The 19,846-nt window shown below is 43.7% G+C and overlaps 2 protein-coding genes across 3 annotated transcripts in view; one reads left to right on the top strand and one right to left on the bottom strand.

Annotated features, from left to right (window-relative positions):
- Positions 1-19,846, bottom strand: part of LOC105510194 (tumor necrosis factor receptor superfamily member 10D-like) — a 25,202-nt gene that overhangs the window by 4,839 nt on the left and 517 nt on the right. The gene's annotated exons all lie outside the window — the stretch shown is intronic.
- TNFRSF10B (tumor necrosis factor receptor superfamily, member 10b) overlaps positions 19,358-19,846 on the top strand; it is a 54,419-nt gene continuing 53,930 nt past the window's right edge. For both annotated transcript variants that reach the window (XM_011939853.1, XM_011939852.1), the window contains exon 1: positions 19,358-19,812. In XM_011939853.1, the coding sequence (XP_011795243.1) occupies positions 19,663-19,812 (150 nt within the window). In that variant the 5' untranslated portion in view covers positions 19,358-19,662. The remainder of the gene's footprint in view (positions 19,813-19,846) is intronic.

The following is a 19,846-nucleotide window of genomic DNA, read 5'->3' as shown; positions in this document are numbered from 1 at the left end:
CCTAGTATCTAGGATTACAGGTGTGCACCATCACGCCCAGCTAATTTTTTTGTATTTTTAGTGCAGACAGGGTTTCACCATATTGGCCAGGCTGGTCTTGAACTGCTGACCTTGTGATCCACCCATCTCAGCCTCTCAAAGTGTTGGGATTACAGGCGTGAGCCACCGTGCCTGGCCTATATTTATGGTGGGAATGTAAATTAGTTCAGCCACTGTGGAAAGGAATTTGGAGATTACTCAAAGAATTTAAAAACAACTACTATTTAACTGAGCCAACCCACTACTGGGTATATAGAGAGAATAAAACAAATAATTCTGCCAAAAAGACACCACTATTCACAACAACAATGACATGGGATCAGCCTAAGTGTCCATCAACAGTGGATTGGATAAAGAAAATGTGAGATATATATATCACACACACACACACACACACACACACACACACACGCATGCACCATGGAATACTATGCAGCCATAAAAAATGAAATCATATCATTTACAGCTACATGGATGGAGTTGGAGGCCATTATTGTAAGCCAATTAATGCAGGAATGCAAAACCAAATACTGTATGTTCTCACTTGTAAGTAGGAACTAAAGACTGCTTACTCATGAACATAAAGATGGCAGCAATAGACACTAGAAACTACTACAAGGGGTAGGAAGGGAGTGGAGGAAGGGTTGAAAAGCTAATTGTTGGGTACTATGCTCACTACCTGGGTGATGGGATCATTCATACCCCAAACTTCAGCATCACCCAATATGCCCAGGTAACAAACCTGCACATACACCCTCTAATCTAAAATAAAAGTTGAAAAAGGAAAAAACAAACATGAAAAAAAGTTTTCTTTGGCTGTGTATTACATATAATATAATCCCTGTAATGTCAATAAAAGGTACATATTCATGTATGAATATAGATGGCATATGCATAAAGATTTCTGCAAAGATTCACAAGAAATTATCTGCTGTATTTACCTGAATTTAAAAGGTCTGGGGACTGGAGAAAGTGTTAGGGCACTCCCACAATGACTGAGTGCCTTTCTATAGTATGGTAGATGTGTGACTCTGCATTTACTACCTTCAAAAAACATGCAATTTGGATGAGTGCAGTGGCTTATGCCTGTAATTCCACCGCTTTGAGAGGTCAAGGTGGAAGGATCACTTGAGGCCAGGAGTTTGAGACCAGCCTGGGCAACATAGCAAGACGGGATCTCTGCAAATTAAAAAACAAATGTGCAATGTGATTCAGCAGTGTGTAGTAATTGTTGACATTTTTTGTTTGTTTCCTTCCTTTTAACTTCTTGTGATTTAAAAAACATGTGGTACAGGTATAGGAAAAGAAGAAAAGGGTGGAAAGTATCCGCATATTTTTGATCAGTGTTGGTTGCAACTATGGATGCAGAACCCACAGATGAGGAAGGCAAAGAGGGCTTATCCCAGGGCTGTGTATCCGTACAGCTGAAAATTGCTGAGCAGATTTTAAGTGTTCTTACCACAAATACATGATAAATATGTGAATTAGCTTGATTTCGGCATTCCACAATGTGTAAAAATGTAAACACATCATGGTGTACACTATAAATATATATAATGTTTATCTGTCAATTATGTTTATCTGTCAATTAAAAATAAATTGATTTTTAAAAATAAGAGTGCACCTGCTGGACACTCATCTTCCTCAAAGCTGTCCTTCTGTTGTTGTGGGGCCACTGTCTGCTGGAGAACTTCGTCCTGCCGGGGGAAGGTGGCAGAGTCAACTTGGACCTGTGAGGACAAGGCAGAGATGGGCGTGAGTGGCTTCCAGATCCCACCTCTCCCAGGCTCCATTCCCTTCACCCCAGGCAAGAAAACCCATCAGAGCTTGGACTTTTTTCCAGTTCCGAACTTTCATTCTTTTGCATCTGTGTTTGTCCCTTGGCCTGTTACAGCAGCTATTTTCTATAAAGAAAAATACCTCTGTATCCTTTTCTCATATTATAACATAAAATACATTTACCACAGAAAATGTGAACAAGAAGTTATTTTGGTTTCTTGATACAGAGTCTTGCTATGTTGTCCAGGCTGGAATGCAGTGGCTATTTACAGGTGTGATCATATCCCACTATAGGCTCGAATTCCTGGCCTGAAGTGATCCTCCTGCCTCAGTCTCCCAAATAACTTGGATAACAGGCACATGCCACTGTGGTTGGCAAGAAAATATTTTATAAGAATAACTTAAAAAATCACATATGAGCCCTTCAGGCAGAAATACTACCTAATATATTTAGTTTGACCAAGTGTTTGATTGACCAATGTGTGAATTCTGTCTCTCTCACACACACAAACACACACAGACACACACATAAACATACACATGTTTACAAATGAGGGTTATAATATATATAACCTTAAAGAAAGTTAGGATATGCATCAAACATTAAGTAATTAATTTCTGCTTTTCAAACGACCTTGACAAGCTGTTCCCACTAAATATCAAAGTGTTCGTGTCCCACTAAATATCAAAGAGTGACAGAAAAAGATGAAACAGCAATTCAGGGATCCTGGCTATGATCTCCATGTTGTAAATGACAACTAGAAGGCAACTGGAGAATCAGAATAGAGTCTGCATATTAGATAGTGGTAAAGTGTTGATGTTAATTTCCTTGTTTGTAGAAAGTACACACTGAAGAATTCAGTAATAGTGTCCATCATTTCAACAGCTGTTTTTCAGCTGGTTGTTTTGTATACTTTTTGTAACTTTTCTTTAAGTTGGGAGTGTTTTAAAGTAGCAAAACCAAAATGGTTACAACGAAAGTTGCTTATGTTGGGCCCAGTTCAACTGCCTAGATCTAAATAAGACAAAATATAGCCTTCTTGCACATCAAAGCCTGTCCAGTAGTTGGTGGCAGTGAAGCTACTGTGTGGCCCTTAAACCCCCCTTTTTCCAGGCTGGGGTCCCTCTAGGTTCAGGCAATGTCTGCATCTTCTTTCTCTGCTCTTGAGCTCTTACTCCCTGTGATCTAACAAGGTGTTTATTAGGTTTTTTGATTCTTTCAGAACAGCTTTTCATTTTGTCAATTTCTTCCTTCCTTCCTTCCTTCCTTCCTTCCTTCCTTCCTTCCTTCCTTCCTTCCTTCCTTCCTTCATTCCTTCCTTCCTTCCTTCCTTCCTTTCTTTTTTTTTTCCCAGGGTCTCCGTCTGTAATCCAGGTTGGAGGGCAGTGGCATGATCTCTGCTCACTACCATCTCTGCCTCCAGGGCTCTAGCGATCCTCCCACCTCAGTCCCCTAAGTGGTAGGGACCACAGACAGACATGTGTCACAACGCCCGGCTAATTTTTGTACGTTTTATAGAGATGGTGTTTCGCCATGTTGCCCAGACTGATCTACCTCCTAAGCTCAAGTGTTCTGCCTGCCTGGGCCTCTCAAAGTGCTGGGGTTACAGGTGTAAGCCACCACACCAAGTCCATTTTGTCAATTATTTTTATGGTTTGTATTCTATTTCCTTAACTTATATTCCTCCTTGTTACTTTGATTGGTTTAAATTTACGCTTATATTTTATGATTCATTAATGTGGATATTCAGGTCATAGATTTCATGTGTTTCCTTTTTTTGACAGCTTTAGTGAGGCACAATTCACATAATTAATAGTTATAATTATTCTTGTAGTTCACCCATTTAAAGCCTACATTTCCATAGTTTTTAAATACACTCATAACTATGCAATCATCACTATAATCAATTTTAGAATATTTTCATCACTCCAAAAAGTAACTTCTTACCCTTCAGTAGTAACTCCCCATCTCCCAACCTCCAATTCCTTAATAGAAATATTGAAAGACGCACGTTTCACCCTGGGCACTGTTAGCCACTTCCCACAAGTTGTGATGTGTTATATTGTCATGATTTATTTTGAAATATTTAACCTTCCCTTTTGATTTCTTTGTTGAACCACAGATATTTTAGAATTGTGTTGTTCAATATCCAAATTTTGGATTTCTCTATGGATATTGTTACTGATTTCCAGTTTAGTTTCATTAAGCTTAAAAATCATATCGTATATGATTTCACTCCTTTTAAATTTCTTTAGACATGTTTTATAGCTCAGAATGTGGTCCATCTTGGTGAAAGAACCAGAGTTGAAAAGAATGAGTCTTCAGTGGATGTTCCACTCCTGCTCGTTAAATGTCAATTAAATTGGTGGCCGGGTGCGGTGGCTCACGCCTGTAATCCCTGCACTTTGGGAGGCCGAGGCAGGTGGATCACAAAGTCAGGAGATCGAGACCATCCTGGCTAACACAGTGAAACCCCATCTCTACTAATAAATAAATAAATGTCAATTAAATCAAGGTGGTTGACGATGTGCAGGTCGCTTGCCACTTTGCTAGTGTTTTCATCTGATTGTTCTGTCAATTGCAGAGAAAGAGCTGATTTAATCTCACTTTCATTCCATTTTTGCTTCAAGTGTTTTGAAGCTGTATTACTAGGCATATACAATTTGTGATTATTATTATACTCCCTGATGAATTAACCTTTTTAACTGCAAGGTTGTTTTTGATCTCCCATAATATTCTATGTCCTACAATTGTTACCTTATATAGCTAGTCAGGAATGAGCAGGGCAGGACAGGGCTCCCCCTGCTTCTTACACTAGGAGGGTTGAGTGAATATCAGGTGATGGTGGTTTTTAACTGTTTCTCTAAAGTAGTAACTAGTTACAGCCGATGCCAGGGAAAGGCAGGCTCCTAATAAATAGAAAGCACCTGAAACTGATCAGCAGCTTCCCAACAAGATTTCAGGACAGGGGAGAAGCAAGGCAAGATCCTGGAAGTATGCCAACGTATAAATCCCCAAGTCACAAGGTCAGGCTGCCCATTTGGCTTCTCAAGTCACGTGCTTGGCCATCTTCCAAGTTGTGTTTTCCTTTCCTTTCCTTTCCTTTCCTTTCCTTTCCTTTCCTTTCCTTTCCTTTCCTTTCCTTTCCTTTCCTTTCCTTTCCTTTCCTTTCTTTCCTTTTTCCTTTCTTTCCTTTTTCCTTTCCTTTCCTTTCTTTCCTTTTTCCTTTCCTTTCCTTTTTCCTTTCCTTTCCTTTCCTTTTTCCTTTCCTTTCCTTTCCTTTCCTTTTTCCTTTCCTTTCCTTTCCTTTTTCCTTTCCTTTCCTTTCCTTTCCTTTTTCCTTTCCTTTCCTTTCTGTTCTAAAGCTTTTTAATAAACTCACAACTGCTCTAAAACTTGCCTCCATCTCTCCTTCTGCCTTATGACCCTCACTCAAGTTCTTTCTTATCAGGAGGCGAAGAGCTGAAGTGGCTGTGGACCCGTCCAGATTCGCCACTATCAACGTAGGGTAACTTGGATCTCGTCCACTGCTAACAAAATCAGCTATGTCTGATACTGAGATAGCCATAACAGTTTTCTTGGCCTTAGGATTTGCATGACGTATCTTTTCCCATCCATTTACTTTCAACAGACAGCATCCATGTCTTCCTTTTTAAGTCCCATCTCTTATAGACAAGATCTGGTTGCTTTCTCAGCCCTTCTAACCATTTCTACCTTTGAACTGTAGTGGTCAGTGGATTTACAGTTAGTGCAATAATTGATACAGTTGAAATAGATGTATAAGTTTACCATTTAAGCAATGATTGTCTAGTCTAATTTTTTTGCTCCTTTTTCCCCTGCACATTTTAATGTTATTTACCTTTTAGGATTCCATTTTAATTGGATACTGCCTTTTGTTGTTTTTGTTTTGTTTTGTTTTGAAACGAAGTCTTGCTCCGTTACAGGCTGGAGTGCAGTGGCGTGATCTTGGCTCACTGCAACCTCCACCTCCAGGGTTCAAGTGATTCTTCTGCCTCAGCCTCCCGAGTATCTGGGACTACAGGCTTGTGCCACCAACACCCAGCTAATTTTTTGTATTTTTTAGTAGAGATGGGGTTTCACCATGTTGGCCAGGATAGTCTCTATCTCTTGACCTTGTGATCCACCCACCTCCACCCTTCCAAAGTGCTGGGATTACAGGCATGAGCTACTGCACCTGACCAGATACTGACTTTTAGTATGTACATATTTCCTGATCTATGTGCAAGTGCTATAGGGAATACAGTGTACACTCAAGTGTTTATATTCTATTTAAAGTTTTTTAAAAAATGAATTTATTGAGGTATAATGGATATAAAACAAAGTGCACATTTTTAAAATGTGTAGTTTGGTAGAGATGTAAGTATACACTATGAAACTATCACAATAAGATAATGACATGTCTGCCACCCCCAGAATGTCTTCATGCTTCAATGTAATCCTCTCTTCTGCTTTGTTCCTATGTCCCCAGCAACGATTCATCTGCTTTTTGTCACAAGAGATTAGTTGCATTTTAATAAGAAATAGAATCAGATGGTATGCATTCTGCTTGGATTCCTTCACATGACATGATCATTTTGAAATCCATCCCCGTGGCCATGCGCAGCAGTACTGCATTCCTTTTCATGGTTGAGTTGTGTTGCTGAATTAATTGTGTGATATTAATGGAAAGCTTAAGAGACTCGCAACAAGATAGGTCCATTAATCACCACCCACTATTCCTAAGCCTTAACTATGCATACTTTACAAACCTCACAGCAATGTTATCATCATTGATAGTACATATTTTCAAGAAACTAAGAAGGAGTAATAATCCTTTACATTTTCCCTAACTTTATATTTCTGGTGACCTTCCTTTCTTCCTTCAGATCCAGGTTTCCATTTGGTGTCAGATCTCTTCGGCCTGAAGCATTTTGTGTCCTGTGGGTCTACTAGCAATGACGTGTCCATAGCATCTCCAAGATCATATTCACATTCCTAATTCTTAAAGCCACTTTACGCCCATTTACTCCATATTTGGTAACGACCTCAGCCAAATCTCAGATTAGAAAAACCAGAATTCTACCTTGAACCTCTTTCCTCTTCTTACCAAATCCATTGCATCACCGGCCTGCATTATCATCATTTCCCTCAGATCCACCTCAGCTGCCACTTGCCTTCTTCATGATAATGCAACCTGACCCTCACCCCAACCACTAGGACCCATCTTAAATGCTGCCCAGGCCATGTCTGAGGTCACCCACCCAATCCACTCTGCACTGGGCAAACAATTATCTCTGAAGTGCTGATCTGATGGGCGATGTCTCTGGTGAAAACATGACAATGGTCCTGGTGACTCTGGATGTGGGTGATCCTCTGCACTCTGTTCAGATCCTGTGTTCTGTCCTTGGCCTGCCTGCCACACTCCCCACCTCTCACGTTTAACACACTCTATGAGCAGGCTGAGGACACAACATCTGCATTAGTGCAGCTTCCTAGAATCCACATTACCCATTCATTCACTCATGGAAGACATGTAGGCGCCTGGTGACCACACATGCAAGGAGCCGTGGAGTATCAGGAACACAGCACAGCCCTTCCTTTCCTTAGCACAGTTTCCATTCACAGGAGCTGAGGCACAGCCATCATCAATCCCAAAGTCCATGAACTTGTGAAGAGTCTGGAGGGGCTGCTCAGGCAGAGGTGACAAATGCCATCAGTGGCAGGGACAGTAGTGGACATAGTGGGGAAAGTCCACACAGACAGAATCCCAGACAAATAGGAAGTCAAAGTAATGGGGGAGGGGAGTAAAAACAAATGAGGTGGGGACAAGGCTGTGCAGGATGCGGCCTCTGATTGAGGGAGAACGGGTGTGTGGCCAGAGATGTGTGACTTTGTCAGTCCATAGAATTGTGTCAGACTTGAACTTTTTCCTGGTGTGTGTGTGTGTGTGTGTGTGTGTGAGAGGGAGAGAGAGAGAGAGAGAGAGAGAGAGAGAGCAGCATGCCAGAGGGATGGTGGGGAGAGAAGGAGAATGAGAAGGGAGGAGGGTGGAGGCTTGCTCAGGTCCTCTCCTGCAAGGCTCTGCAGATCCAGGCTCCTCTCCAGATGAGTCATTAGCTGGGGGTTTCCTGGTTATGCACATCCCCCACTGGTGATGCAATAGGTAGGTGGTTCCACAGCCCAGTGTGGCCCTCACCCTCCCTCAAGCCAAGCAGGCTCCTCTTTCCTCTGCAGGGCACACACACCCTTAAAGCTGCTAGTTGACGCTGAACTGAGCAGTCACTCAGAAGACCAGACATCAACTCAGACTTGTTCTCTCAGTCTTTCTGTGGCCTGGGATCTACTTCTGAGGTTTATGGAGTTTCTTTTTGTCCCTGTACAAGACCAGGGCCAGCCACTAAAGAGATGCAGGAGTCCGGGGAAGTCACTTCCCTTCCTTTCTAAACGTGAAGAGAGAAACTTCATGTTTCTCTCTTCTGAAAACAGGAAGTGTCATTAAATGAGCTCTTGGAGACCTCCCAGCAGTGACCCAGAAAGAGCTGAGCCCCAAATTCTCCCCTGGGAAAGGCAGCAGAAGCCAGTCGGGCAGTGGGTGCTGCTCCCCTGAGATTGGCTCACCCATCCCCCAGTGCCCCCGCTCCTGCCAGCCACCCCCCACCCTGAGAATATCCGTGTGACCTTCAGCAAGTTACTGAGTTGATCTGTGTCTCACACAAGAGAACCAACTTAATCATAGTTCTGGCACAGTCAGGCTGCTGTCAGAATTAAATGTGTGAATTTGTATGAAGGGGTCTGAATAGAGCCTGACTTACGGGATGTGCTGTATTTCAGTGCACACTCTGAATAGCATAACCATTACTAAAAGAATTTTTTTTTGAGCCAGGGTCTCACTCTGTCTCCCAGGCTGCAGTGCAGTGGTGTGAACACGGCTTACTACAGCCTCGACCTCCCAGGCTCAGGTGATCCTCCCACATCAGCCTCCCAAATAGCTGGGACTACAGGAGCATGCCACCACACCAGGCTAATTTTCTGTGGGTTTTGTTGTTGTTTGTAGAGGTGGGTTTTGCTATGTTTCCCAGGCTAGTCTTGAACTCCTGGGCTCAAGTGATCTGCCCGCCTTGGCAGGACTACAGGTGTGAGCCATTGCACCCTGCCCACCCTGGCCAATTGACTATTATGAATTAAAGGCTATTGAAAAACAACAGGTGCATCGCTTCTTGTCCCTTTGGCTAAGATCAAGTGAAAAACAGCACGTGCAAGAAGATCCTTTTGACCTTTTTTCTGTTTCCTAAAAGCAGGGCATGAAAGTCCCCTGGGATACATCAAACTCTATGGTTTTTTTTTTTTTTTTTTTGAGACGGAGTCTCGCTCTGCTGCCCAGGCTGCAGTGCAATGGCCAGATCTCAGCTCACTGCAAGCCCCGCCTCCTGGGTTTACGCCATTCTCCTGCCTCAGCCTCCCAAGTAGCTGGACTACAGGTGCCCGCCATGTCGCCCGGCTAGTTTTTTGTATTTTTTAGTAGAGACGGGGTTTCACCGTGTTAGCCAGGATGCTCTCGATCTCCTGACCTCGTGATCCGCCCGTCTCGGCCTCCCAAAGTGCTGGGATTACAGGCTTGAGCCACCGCGCCCGGCCCAAACTCTTTGTTTTTAAGGGTGAGAAGTAGAGGCCAAGAGAGTACTGCACAGACCTTGTTGGAATAGAACCACTCTTGAGAGTGTCAGCTTGGAGGGAGGGGCCAAAATAGCCCAACAGGAACAGCTCCTGTTTGCAGCTCCCAGCGAGACCGACACAGAAGGTAGGTGATTTCTGTATTTCCAACTGAGGTACCCAGTTCATTTTATTGGGACTGGTTAGGCAGTGGGTCCAACCCACGGAGGGTGAGCAGAAGCAGGGTGGGGTGTCACTTCACCCGGGAAGTGCAAGGAGCCAGGGACCTCCCTCCCCCAGCCAAGGGAAGCCCTGAGGGACTGTGCTACCCGGCCAGGTTCCTACGTTTTTCACGGTTTTTGCAACCTGCAGATGAGGAGATTCTCTTGTGTCTACACCACCAGGGCCCTGGGTTTCAAGCACAAAACTGTTTGGGCAGTCACTGAGCTGGCTGCAAGAGTATTTTTTCTTACCCATGGTGCCTGGAACCCAAGCGAGACAGAACCTGTTTACTCCCCCTGGAAAGGGAGCTGAAGCCAGGGAGCCAAGTGGTCTCGCTCAGCGGGTCCCCCTCCCATAGAGCCCACCAAGCTAAGAACCCACTGGCTTGAAATTCTCGCTCCCAGTATGGCAGTCTGAAGTTGACCTGGGACGATCGCGTTTGGCTGGGGGAGGAACGTCTGCCATTACTGAGGTTTTAGTAGGCAGTTTTCCCATGACAGTGCTAAGGAGTCTGGGAGGTCTGGGGTGGGCATGGCAAAGCAGATGTGGCCAGACTGCTTCTTTAGATTCCTCCTCACTAATCAGGGCATCTCTGAAGGAAAGGCAACAGCTCTAGTCAGGAGTTTACAGACAAAACTCCTGTCTTCCTGGGACAGAGCACCTGGGAGAAGGGGCGGCTGTGGGCGCAGCTTCAGCGAATTTAATCCTTCCTGCCTGCCGGCTCTGAAGACAGCAAGTGATCCTGACAAGAGGGATTCTCCCAGCACAGCACACCAGCTCTGCTAAGGGACAGACTACCTCCTCAAGTGGGTCCCTGACCCCTGTGCCTCCTGACTGGGAGAAATCCCCCAACAGGGGTTCCAGGCACCACAGGTCGACCTCAAACAGGAGAGCTCCTGCTGGCATCAGGCTAGTGCCCCTCTGGGACAAAGCTTCCAGAGTAAAGAGTAGGCAGCAATCTTTGCTGTTCTGCAGCCACCACTAATGATATCCAGGTGAACACAGGCTGAAGTGGACCTCCAGCAAACTGCAGCAGACATGCAGAAGAGGGGCCTGACTGTTAGAAGAAAAACTAATAGAAAGCAACAACATCAACACCACCATAAAAGACCCCCACTAAAACCCCATCAAAAGGTCATCAGCCTCAAAGATCAAAGGTAGATAAATCCATGAAGATGAGGAAAAACCAGTGCAAAAATGCTGAAAATTCCAAAAACCAGAATCCCTCTTCTTCCCCAAATGATCACAACTCCTCTCTAGCAAGGGCACAAAACTAGATGGAGAGTGAGATTGATAAATTGACAGAAGTAGGCTTCAGAAGGTGGGTAATAAAAAACTCCTCTGAGCTAAAGAAGCATGTTCTAATCCAATGCAAGGAAGCTAAGAACCTTGATGAAAGGTTACAGGAACTGCTAACTAGAATAACCAGTTTAGAGAGGAACATAAATCAACTGATGGAGCTGAAAAACACAGCACAAGAACTTTGTGAAGCATACCCAAGTATCAATAGCTGAATCGATCAAGTGCAAGAAAGGGTATCAGAGATTGAAGATCAACTTAATGAAATAAGGCATGAAGACAAGATTAGAGAAAAAAGAATGAAAATGAACGAACAAAGCCTCCAAGAAATATGGGACTATGTGAAAATATTAAACCTACAATTGATTGGTGTACCTGAAAGTGACAGGGAGAATGGAACGAAGTTGGAAAACACACTTCAGGATATAATCCATGAGAACCACCCTAACCTAGCAAGACAGGCCAACATTCAAATTCAGGAAATACAGAGAACACCACTAAGATATTCCTTAAGAAGAGCAACCCCAAGACACATAATTGTCAGATTTTCCAAGGTTGAAACAAAGGAAAAAATATTAAGGGCAGCCAGAGAGAAAGGTCAGGTTACCTACAAAGGGAAACCCATCAGATTAACAGCAGATCTCTCGGCAGAAACCCTATAAGCCAGAAGACAGTGGGGGCCAATATTTAACATTCTTAAAGAAAATAATTTTCAACCCAGAATTTCATATCCAGCCAAACTAAGCTTCATGAGTAAAGGAGAAATAAAATTCTTTCCAGACAAGCAAATGCTGAGGGATTTTGTCACCACCAGGCTTGTTTTACAAGAGCCCCCAATGAAGCACTAAATATGGAAAGGAAAAACTGGTAGCAGCCACTGCAAAAATACACCAAAATACAAAGACCAATGACACTGTAAAGAAACTGCATCAACTAATGTGCAAAATAACCAGCTAGCATCATGATGACAGGATCAAATTCACACATAGTAATAACCTTAAATGTAAATGGGCTAAACGCCCCAATTAGAAGACACAGACTGGCAAATTTGATAAAAAGTCAGGACCCATTTGTGTGCTGTATTCAGGAGACCCATCTCACATGCAAAGACACACATAGGCTCAAAATAAAGGGATGGAGGAATATTTACCAAGCAAATGGAAAGCAATAATAATAATAATAAATAAAAACAGGGGCTGCAATCCTAGTCTCTGATAAAACAAGCTTTAAACAAAGATCAAAAAAGACAAAGAAGGCCATTACATAATGGTAAAAGGATCAGTGCAACAAGAAGAGTTAACTATCCTAAATATATATGCACCTGACATAGGAGAACCCAGATTCATAAAACAAGTTCTTAGAGACCTACAAAAAGACTTAGACTCCCACACAATAATAGTGGGAGACTTTAACACCCCACTGTCAATATTAGATCAACGAGACAGAAAATTAACAAGGCTATTCAGGACTTGAACTCAGCTCTGGACCAAGTGGACCTAACAGACATCTATAGAACTCTCCACCCCAAATCAACAGAGTATACATTCTTCTCAGCACCATAAAGCACATATTATAAAATTGATCACATAATTGGAAGTAAAACACTCCTCAGCAAATGCAAAAGAACGGAAATCATAACAGTCTCTCAGACCACAGTGCAATCAAATTAGAACTCAGGATTAAGAAACTCACTCAAAACTGCACAACTACATGGAAATGTAACAACCTGCTCCTGAATGACTACTGGGTAAATAACGAAATTAAGGCAAAAATAAAGAAGTTCTTTGAAACCAATGAGAAGAAAGACACAATGTACCAGAATCTGTGGGACACAGCTAAAGCAGTGTTAAGAGGGAAATGTATAGCACTATATGCCCACAACAGAAAGCTGGAAAGATCTAAAATCAACACCCTAATATCACAATTAAAAGAACTAGAGAAGCAAGAGCAAACAAATTCAAAAGCTAGCAGAAGACAAGAAATAGCTAAGAGCAGAGCAGAACTGAAGGAGATAGAGACATGAAAACCCCTTTAAAAAAATCAATGAATCCAGGAGCTGGTTTTTTGAAAAGATTAACAAAGTAAATGGACCACTAGCTGGACTAATAAGAAAAGAGAGAAGAATCAAATAGACACAATAAAAAATGATAAAGGGATATCATCACTGATCCCACAGAAATACAAACTACCATCAGAGAATACTATAAACACCTCTACACCCTCCCAAATCTAAACCAGGAAGAAGTCGAATCTTGGAATACACCAATAACAAGTTCTGAAATTGAGGCAGCAATTAATAGCCTACCAACCAAAAAAAAAAAAAAAGCCCAGGACCAGACGGATTCACAGCCGAATTCTACCAGAGGTACAAAGAGGAACTGATACCATTCCTTCTGAAACTATTCCAAACAATAGAAAAAGAGGGACTCCTTCCTAACTCATTTTATGAGGCCAACATCATCCTGATACCAAAGCCTGGCTGAGACACAACAAAAAAAGAAAATTCAGGCCAATATCCCTGATGAACATCATTGCGAAAATCCTCAATAAAATACTGACAAACTGAATCCAGCAAGCACATCGAAAAGCTTATCCATCAAGATCAAGTTGACTTCATCCCTGGGATGCAAGGCTGATCCAACATATGCAAATCAATAAACATAATCCATCACATAAACAACCAATGATAAAAACTTCATGATTATCTCAATAGATGCAGAAAAGGCCTTCAATAAAGTTCAACATCCCTTCATGCTAAAAACTCTCAATAAACTAGGTAGTGATGGAACATCTCTCAAAATAATAAGAGCTATTTATGACAAACCCATAGCCAATATCATACTAAATGGGCAAAAGCTAGAAGCATTCCCTTTGAAAGCCAGCACAAGACAAGAAAAGGATGCCCTCTCTCACCGCTCATATTCAACATAGTATTGGAAGTTCTGGCCAGGGCAATCAGGCAAGAGAAAGAAAAAAAGGGTGATCAAATAGGAAAAGAGGAAGTCAAATTGTCTCTGTTTGCAGACGACATGATTGTATATTTAGAAAACCACATCATCTCAGCCCAAAACCTCCTTCAGCTGATAAGCAACATCAGCAAAGTCTCAGGATACAAAATCAGTGTGCAAAAATCACAAGCATTCCTATACGTCAACAATAGATAAGCAGAGAGCCAAATCATGAGTGAACTCCTATTCACAACTGCTACAAAGAAATAAAATACCTAGGAATACAGCTTACAAGGGACATGAAGGACCTCTTCAAGGAGAACTACAAATCACTGCCCAAGGAAATATAAGAGGACACAAACAAATGGAAAAACATTCCATGCTTATGGATAGGAAGAATTAATTTCATGAAAATGGCCATACTGCCCAAAGTAATTTATAGATTCAATGCTATTCCCATCAAGCTGCCAGTGACTTTCTTCACAGAACTAGAAAAAGCTGCTTTAAGTTTCATATGAAACCAAAAAGGAGCCCGTATAGCCAAGATAATCCTAAGCAAAAAGAACAAAACTGGAGGCATTACGCTACCTGACTTCAAACTATACTACAAGGCTACAGTAACCAAAACAGCATGGTACTGGTACCAAAACAGATATACAGTCAAATGAAACAGAACAGAGACCTCAGAAATAACACCACACATCTACAACCATCTGATCTTCGACAAACTTGACAAAAACAAACAATCTATTAAAAGGATTCCCTATTTAATAAATGGTGCTGGGAAAACTGGCTAGCCATATGCAGAAAACAGAAACTGGACCCCTTCCTCACACCTTGTACAAAAATTAACTCAAGATGGATTAAAGACTTAAATGTAAAACCCAAAACCATAAAAATCCTAGAAGAAAACGTAGGCAATACCATTCAGGACATAGGCATGGGCAAAGACTTCATGACTAAAACACCAAAAGCAATGGCAACAAAAGCCAAAATTGACAAATGGGATCTTATCAAACTAAAGAGCTTTTGCACAGCAAAAGAAACTATCATCAGAGTGAACAGGCAATGTACAGAATGGGAGAAAATTTTTGCAAGCTACCTGTCTGACAAAAGTCTAATATCCAGAATCTACAAGGAACTTAAATAAATTTACAACAACAACAACAAAAATAAAACCATCAAAAAGTGGGTGAAGGATATGAACAGACACTTCTCAAAAGAAGACATTTATATGGCCAACCAACATGTGAAAAAAGCTCATCATCACTGGTCATTAGAGAAATGCAAATCAAAACCACAATGAGATACTATTTCACGCCAGTTAAAATGATGATTATTTAAAAAGTCAGGAAACAACAGATGCTGGTGAGGCTATGGAGAAATAGGAACACTTTTACACTGCTGGTGGGAGTGTAAATTAGTTCAACCATTGTGGAAGACAGTGTGACAATTCCTCAAAGATCTAGAACCAGAAATACCATTTGACCCAGCAATCTCATTACTGGATATATGCCCAAAGGATTATAAATCATTCTACTATAAAGAGACATGGACACGTATGTTTACTGTGGCACTATTCACAATAGCAAATACTTGGAACCAACCCAAATGCCCTTCAATAATAGACTGGATTAAAAAAATGTGGCACATATACACCATGGAATACTATGCATCAATAAAAAAGAATGAGTTCATGTCCTTTGCAGGGACATAGATGAAGCTGGAAGCCATCATTCTCAGCAAACTAACACAGGAACAGAAAACCAAACACTGCATGTTCTCACTCATAAGTAGAAGTTGAACAATAAGAACATGTGGACATGGTGAGGGGAACATCACACACTGGAGCCTGTCAGGGGGTGAGGGGCAAAGGGAGGGAGAGCCTTAGGATAAATACCTAATGCATGCAGGGCCTAAAACCTAGATAATGGGTTGTTAGGTGCAGCAAACAACCATGGCAAATGTATACTTGTGTAACAAACTTGCATGTTCTGCACATGTATTTCAGAACTTAGAGTAAAATAAAATAATAAAGTATTCAGGGATAAGGAGAGAAAAATAAATTTAGATTGTATACATATATAAAATACATTTTAAAAGGTAAGCTTGTCTTTTTTATTCCTTAAAGGAGCAGATATTAAAAAAAAAAAAAAGAATAGAATCACTCATCTTTTTAGCCTCCACATATTTACTTGCTTCTTCACAAGTTACTTGTTCTAATTCAATATATAAGTAACTGACTCTCACTGTATCTTCTGTGCCATGTAAAATTTGCATTATATTAATTTGTGTGCTTTTCTCCTGTGGACCTGTCTTAAGTCAATTTAATTATCAGGCCCAGCCAAACAAACAAACAAACTAACTAACTAACCCTTAAAGGGGAACTTAGCTTCCCTCCATGACCCTCATTGGTGGCTGTAATCAAACCCCATCTTCCAGGCCAACAATACCACATCCTATGGCCTTACAACTGCATGGCCTCCCTCCAGCACGGCCTCTCTGGAGGAGGGGTAGGCAAGGGTGGTGAGATCTCAGGCCTCCCTTGTGCTACCTCCTATTAGTTATATGACCCCTGGTGTCACCTCTCCCTCCACACTGTGGGCTCCGGGGAGCAGGATTCACATGGGGTTTGTTTGTCCTCCCTGCCTCCAGCAGACACCAGGCACAGGTGTTCCCAGAGTAAAGAGCTCACTGTCTACTTCCTGGGTGAATCATTTTCCCCCAAAACCCATGAGGTGAGTGCAGTGGTGGCTTCAGCTCACCACCTAAGGACAGGCTCCAGGGTGCAGCACAGGGAGGGCCCTGTGGACTCTGCTGAGGACCCACAGGAGCTCCCAGAGGCCAAGTGCAGGACAGAGATCAGAGAAGCAGCTGCTCAGAGAACTCTAGCCATTCAGAGGCCCAAATATGGCTGCTATTATACAGAAGGTGAGGCCAAAAATGCTGGAGACATTGCTCCTGAATCTCATTTTGCCACTTGTAAAACATGGAAAACGATCTACCCTCATCTCCCCAGGTTGTTAGGAAAATCCACTACATGAAGATGTGCAGTTTCTAGCTGGGAGCAGGACACCAGCTGCCCAACAGCACAGGCTCGGGGCATGGCACTGTCCCCACTGTCCCCACTCTCCCCATCCCCAACCTGGAAGCTAGAGCCTCACTGCCCTGCCACTCCTGGATACAGGGCAGATGATCGGAACTGGGACTGTGGTCTCTCAGTAGAGGCTGGGTGAACAGCCATCTGTGGCCACGTGGATTGAGACCTTTCCTGCTCACTCTTCAAACTGGGGCATGGGCTGCGTGCCCACCAGAAGGACAACTGGAAGCGTGGCAGGTAAACAAGGCTGTGACCCTGCAGTGCCATTGCTGTCCTCATTTGAATTCTGGCTCCTCTGTTCCTCCATGGCCTCTCCACATGGCGCTCCACCCCAGTCTTCAGAAGCTTCTGCCCCAAGCTCAGAGAGCTGGTACTGAGGTGCAGGTAGGAGAAGGTGCAGCCTCTGCTGAGTAGAGGACATGTGCCCTGGGGATCCAGAGTCCAGAGCGACTGACACCAGCCCTGAGGATGCAATTTGTCCTCCCATACCTGTTAACAGAGCCTGCAGAAGTTTACACAGGGCTGCTGAAGATTTTTATCTCCTCATTTTACAGGAAGGAGCTGGGGCCACACCAGAGTCACGGAGCTGGACTGGGAGCATGGCAGGGCGCAGCCATCCACAGCCTCCAGTTTCAGTACTCTGACAACCTGAAAGCCTGAGCCTTCGGATCTTCTTAATTCCTACTTTGATAAAGAGAGGGATGGGGTGGAAGGACCTGGCATAGAGATTGGACCAGCCCAACGTTGACAGACCTAGGACCTGGGGTCAGGAACTGAGCTCAGCTCCGGGCTCATCTGATGCCCTCCTGACAGCCTGAGGACAGAGACCTTATCTCCATTCACAGGCATGGGGGGTGGCAGGGACTGGCCCCAGCTGACCACGGTTTTCCAAGTGGACAGCTGGGAATTCAGTCTTCCCTGCTGCCCTCCACTGCTGTCTTGTCTGGATCCCCTGGTCATCTACTCCCAGTACCAAAAACTCCTGTATCCTTGAAAATCCCTAGTACCATGAAGGAATGAAAATACCTAACAATGTGATGTATCATGTTTTATTTCCTAGACTAGTGACAAATGAAAGCTAAGTGTAGCAAGGGTGCAGGGACACAGACACATCTGTGGACTAGGTGTGAGTGTAAGTTGGGTTCTGTAGTGGGAAGAGCCGCAGACAAAACCCATCAGACACCAAGTTAAAGAAGGAAGGGGTTTATTTGGCCAGGAGCATCAGCAAGACTCCTGTCTCAAGAGCCAACCTCCCTGAGTGGGCAATTCCTGTCCCTTTTAAGGGCTCACAACTCTAAGGGGGTCCGTGTGAGAAGGTTGTGATTGATTGAGCAAGCAGGGGGTACATGACTAGGGGGCTGCATGCACCGATACTCAGAATGGAACAGAACAGGACAGGGATTTTTTACAATGCTTTTCCATACAATGTCTGGAATCTATAGATAATGTAACCAGTTAGGTCAGATGTCCATCTTTAACTACCAGGCCCAGGGCATGGTGCTGGGATGTCTGCCTGTGGATTTCATTTCTGCCTTTTAGTTTTTACTTCTTCTTTCTTTGGAGGCAGAAATTGGGCATAAGACAATATGAGGGGTGGTCTTCTCCCTTAGGTCAGTGGTCTTTTGGCCAACATAGTGAACCCCCATGTCTACTAAAACTACAAAAATTAGCCAGGTGTGGTGGTGCAGGCCTGTAGTACCAGCTACACAGGAGGCTGAGATGGGAGCATTGCTTGAATCTGGGAGAGGAGGTTGCAGTGAGCAGGGATCACACCAGGGCACAGCAACCTGAGCCACAGAGAGACTGTCTCAAAAAATAAACCACACAAAAGAAAGAAAAGAAAAAGAAAGAAAGAGAGAGAGGAAAGAGAAAGAAAGAAAGGAGGGAAGGAAGGAAGGAAGGAAGGAGAAAGCAGGAAGGAAGGAAAGAGTAAGCAGGAAGGAAGGAAAAGAAAAAGAGAAAGAAAAAGAAGAAAGAAAGAAAAAAAAGAACGAAAGAAAGAAAGAGAAGGAAGAAAGAAGGAAGGAAAGAAATGAGAAAGAAGGAAAGAAGAAAGAAAGAGAACGAGAGAAGAGGAAGGACTGGTGCCCCTGGGAAGGGGAGAGGATCAGGACGCGCCTGGAAAGCGGACTCTGAACCTCAAGACCCTGTCTCTTCACAGCCAAGCGCGCGATCCTGGGAGGCGTCAACTCCCCCAGGCGCCTCACTCAACTCATTCTCCCCCAGTTTCGGTGCCTGTCAGGACCCAGAAACAAACCACAGACCCGGGAGTAGCTGCCAGGGCGAAGGTTACTTTCGATACCTTCCCCTTCCCGCCCCACTTGGACGTGCTTAGAGGGTTACGTTGACAAGGCTCTTATTATTTATTTATTTTTTGTCACCAACCTGTGGCGGAATTTGCAGTTGCATATTGGCTCTGATTCGCCCCGCCCTGAATGACGCCTGCCTGGGGGCAGTGAAAGTACAGCCGCGCCGCCCCAACTCTGCCTGGACACAGAAATCAGCACGTGTCCTGCGAACCCCGCAATCTCTGTGCCTGCCCACAAAATACACGGACTGACGTCCGATCTACTTTAAGAGTTGAAACCTACGGGCCTGGGGGGCGAAGAGCGTTCCCTCCTGCCATGGGACAACGGGGACAGAGCGCCCCGGCAGCTTCGGGGGCCCGGAAAGGGCGCGGCCCAGGACCCAGGGAGGCGCGGGGAGCCAGGCCTGGGCTCGGCATCCTCAAGACCCTTGTGCTCGTCGCCGTCGCCGCCGCTGTACTGACGTCGGTGAGTCCCCGCCGCGGTCCCTGGCTGGGGAAGA

The sequence above is a fragment of the Colobus angolensis genome, unplaced genomic scaffold (assembly GCF_000951035.1).
Source record: "Colobus angolensis palliatus isolate OR3802 unplaced genomic scaffold, Cang.pa_1.0 Scaffold184, whole genome shotgun sequence".
NCBI classification, from domain to species: Eukaryota; Metazoa; Chordata; class Mammalia; order Primates; family Cercopithecidae; genus Colobus; species Colobus angolensis.
Note: the sequence above shows the minus strand (reverse complement) of the source record. Positions and strands in the feature narration are given on the sequence as shown.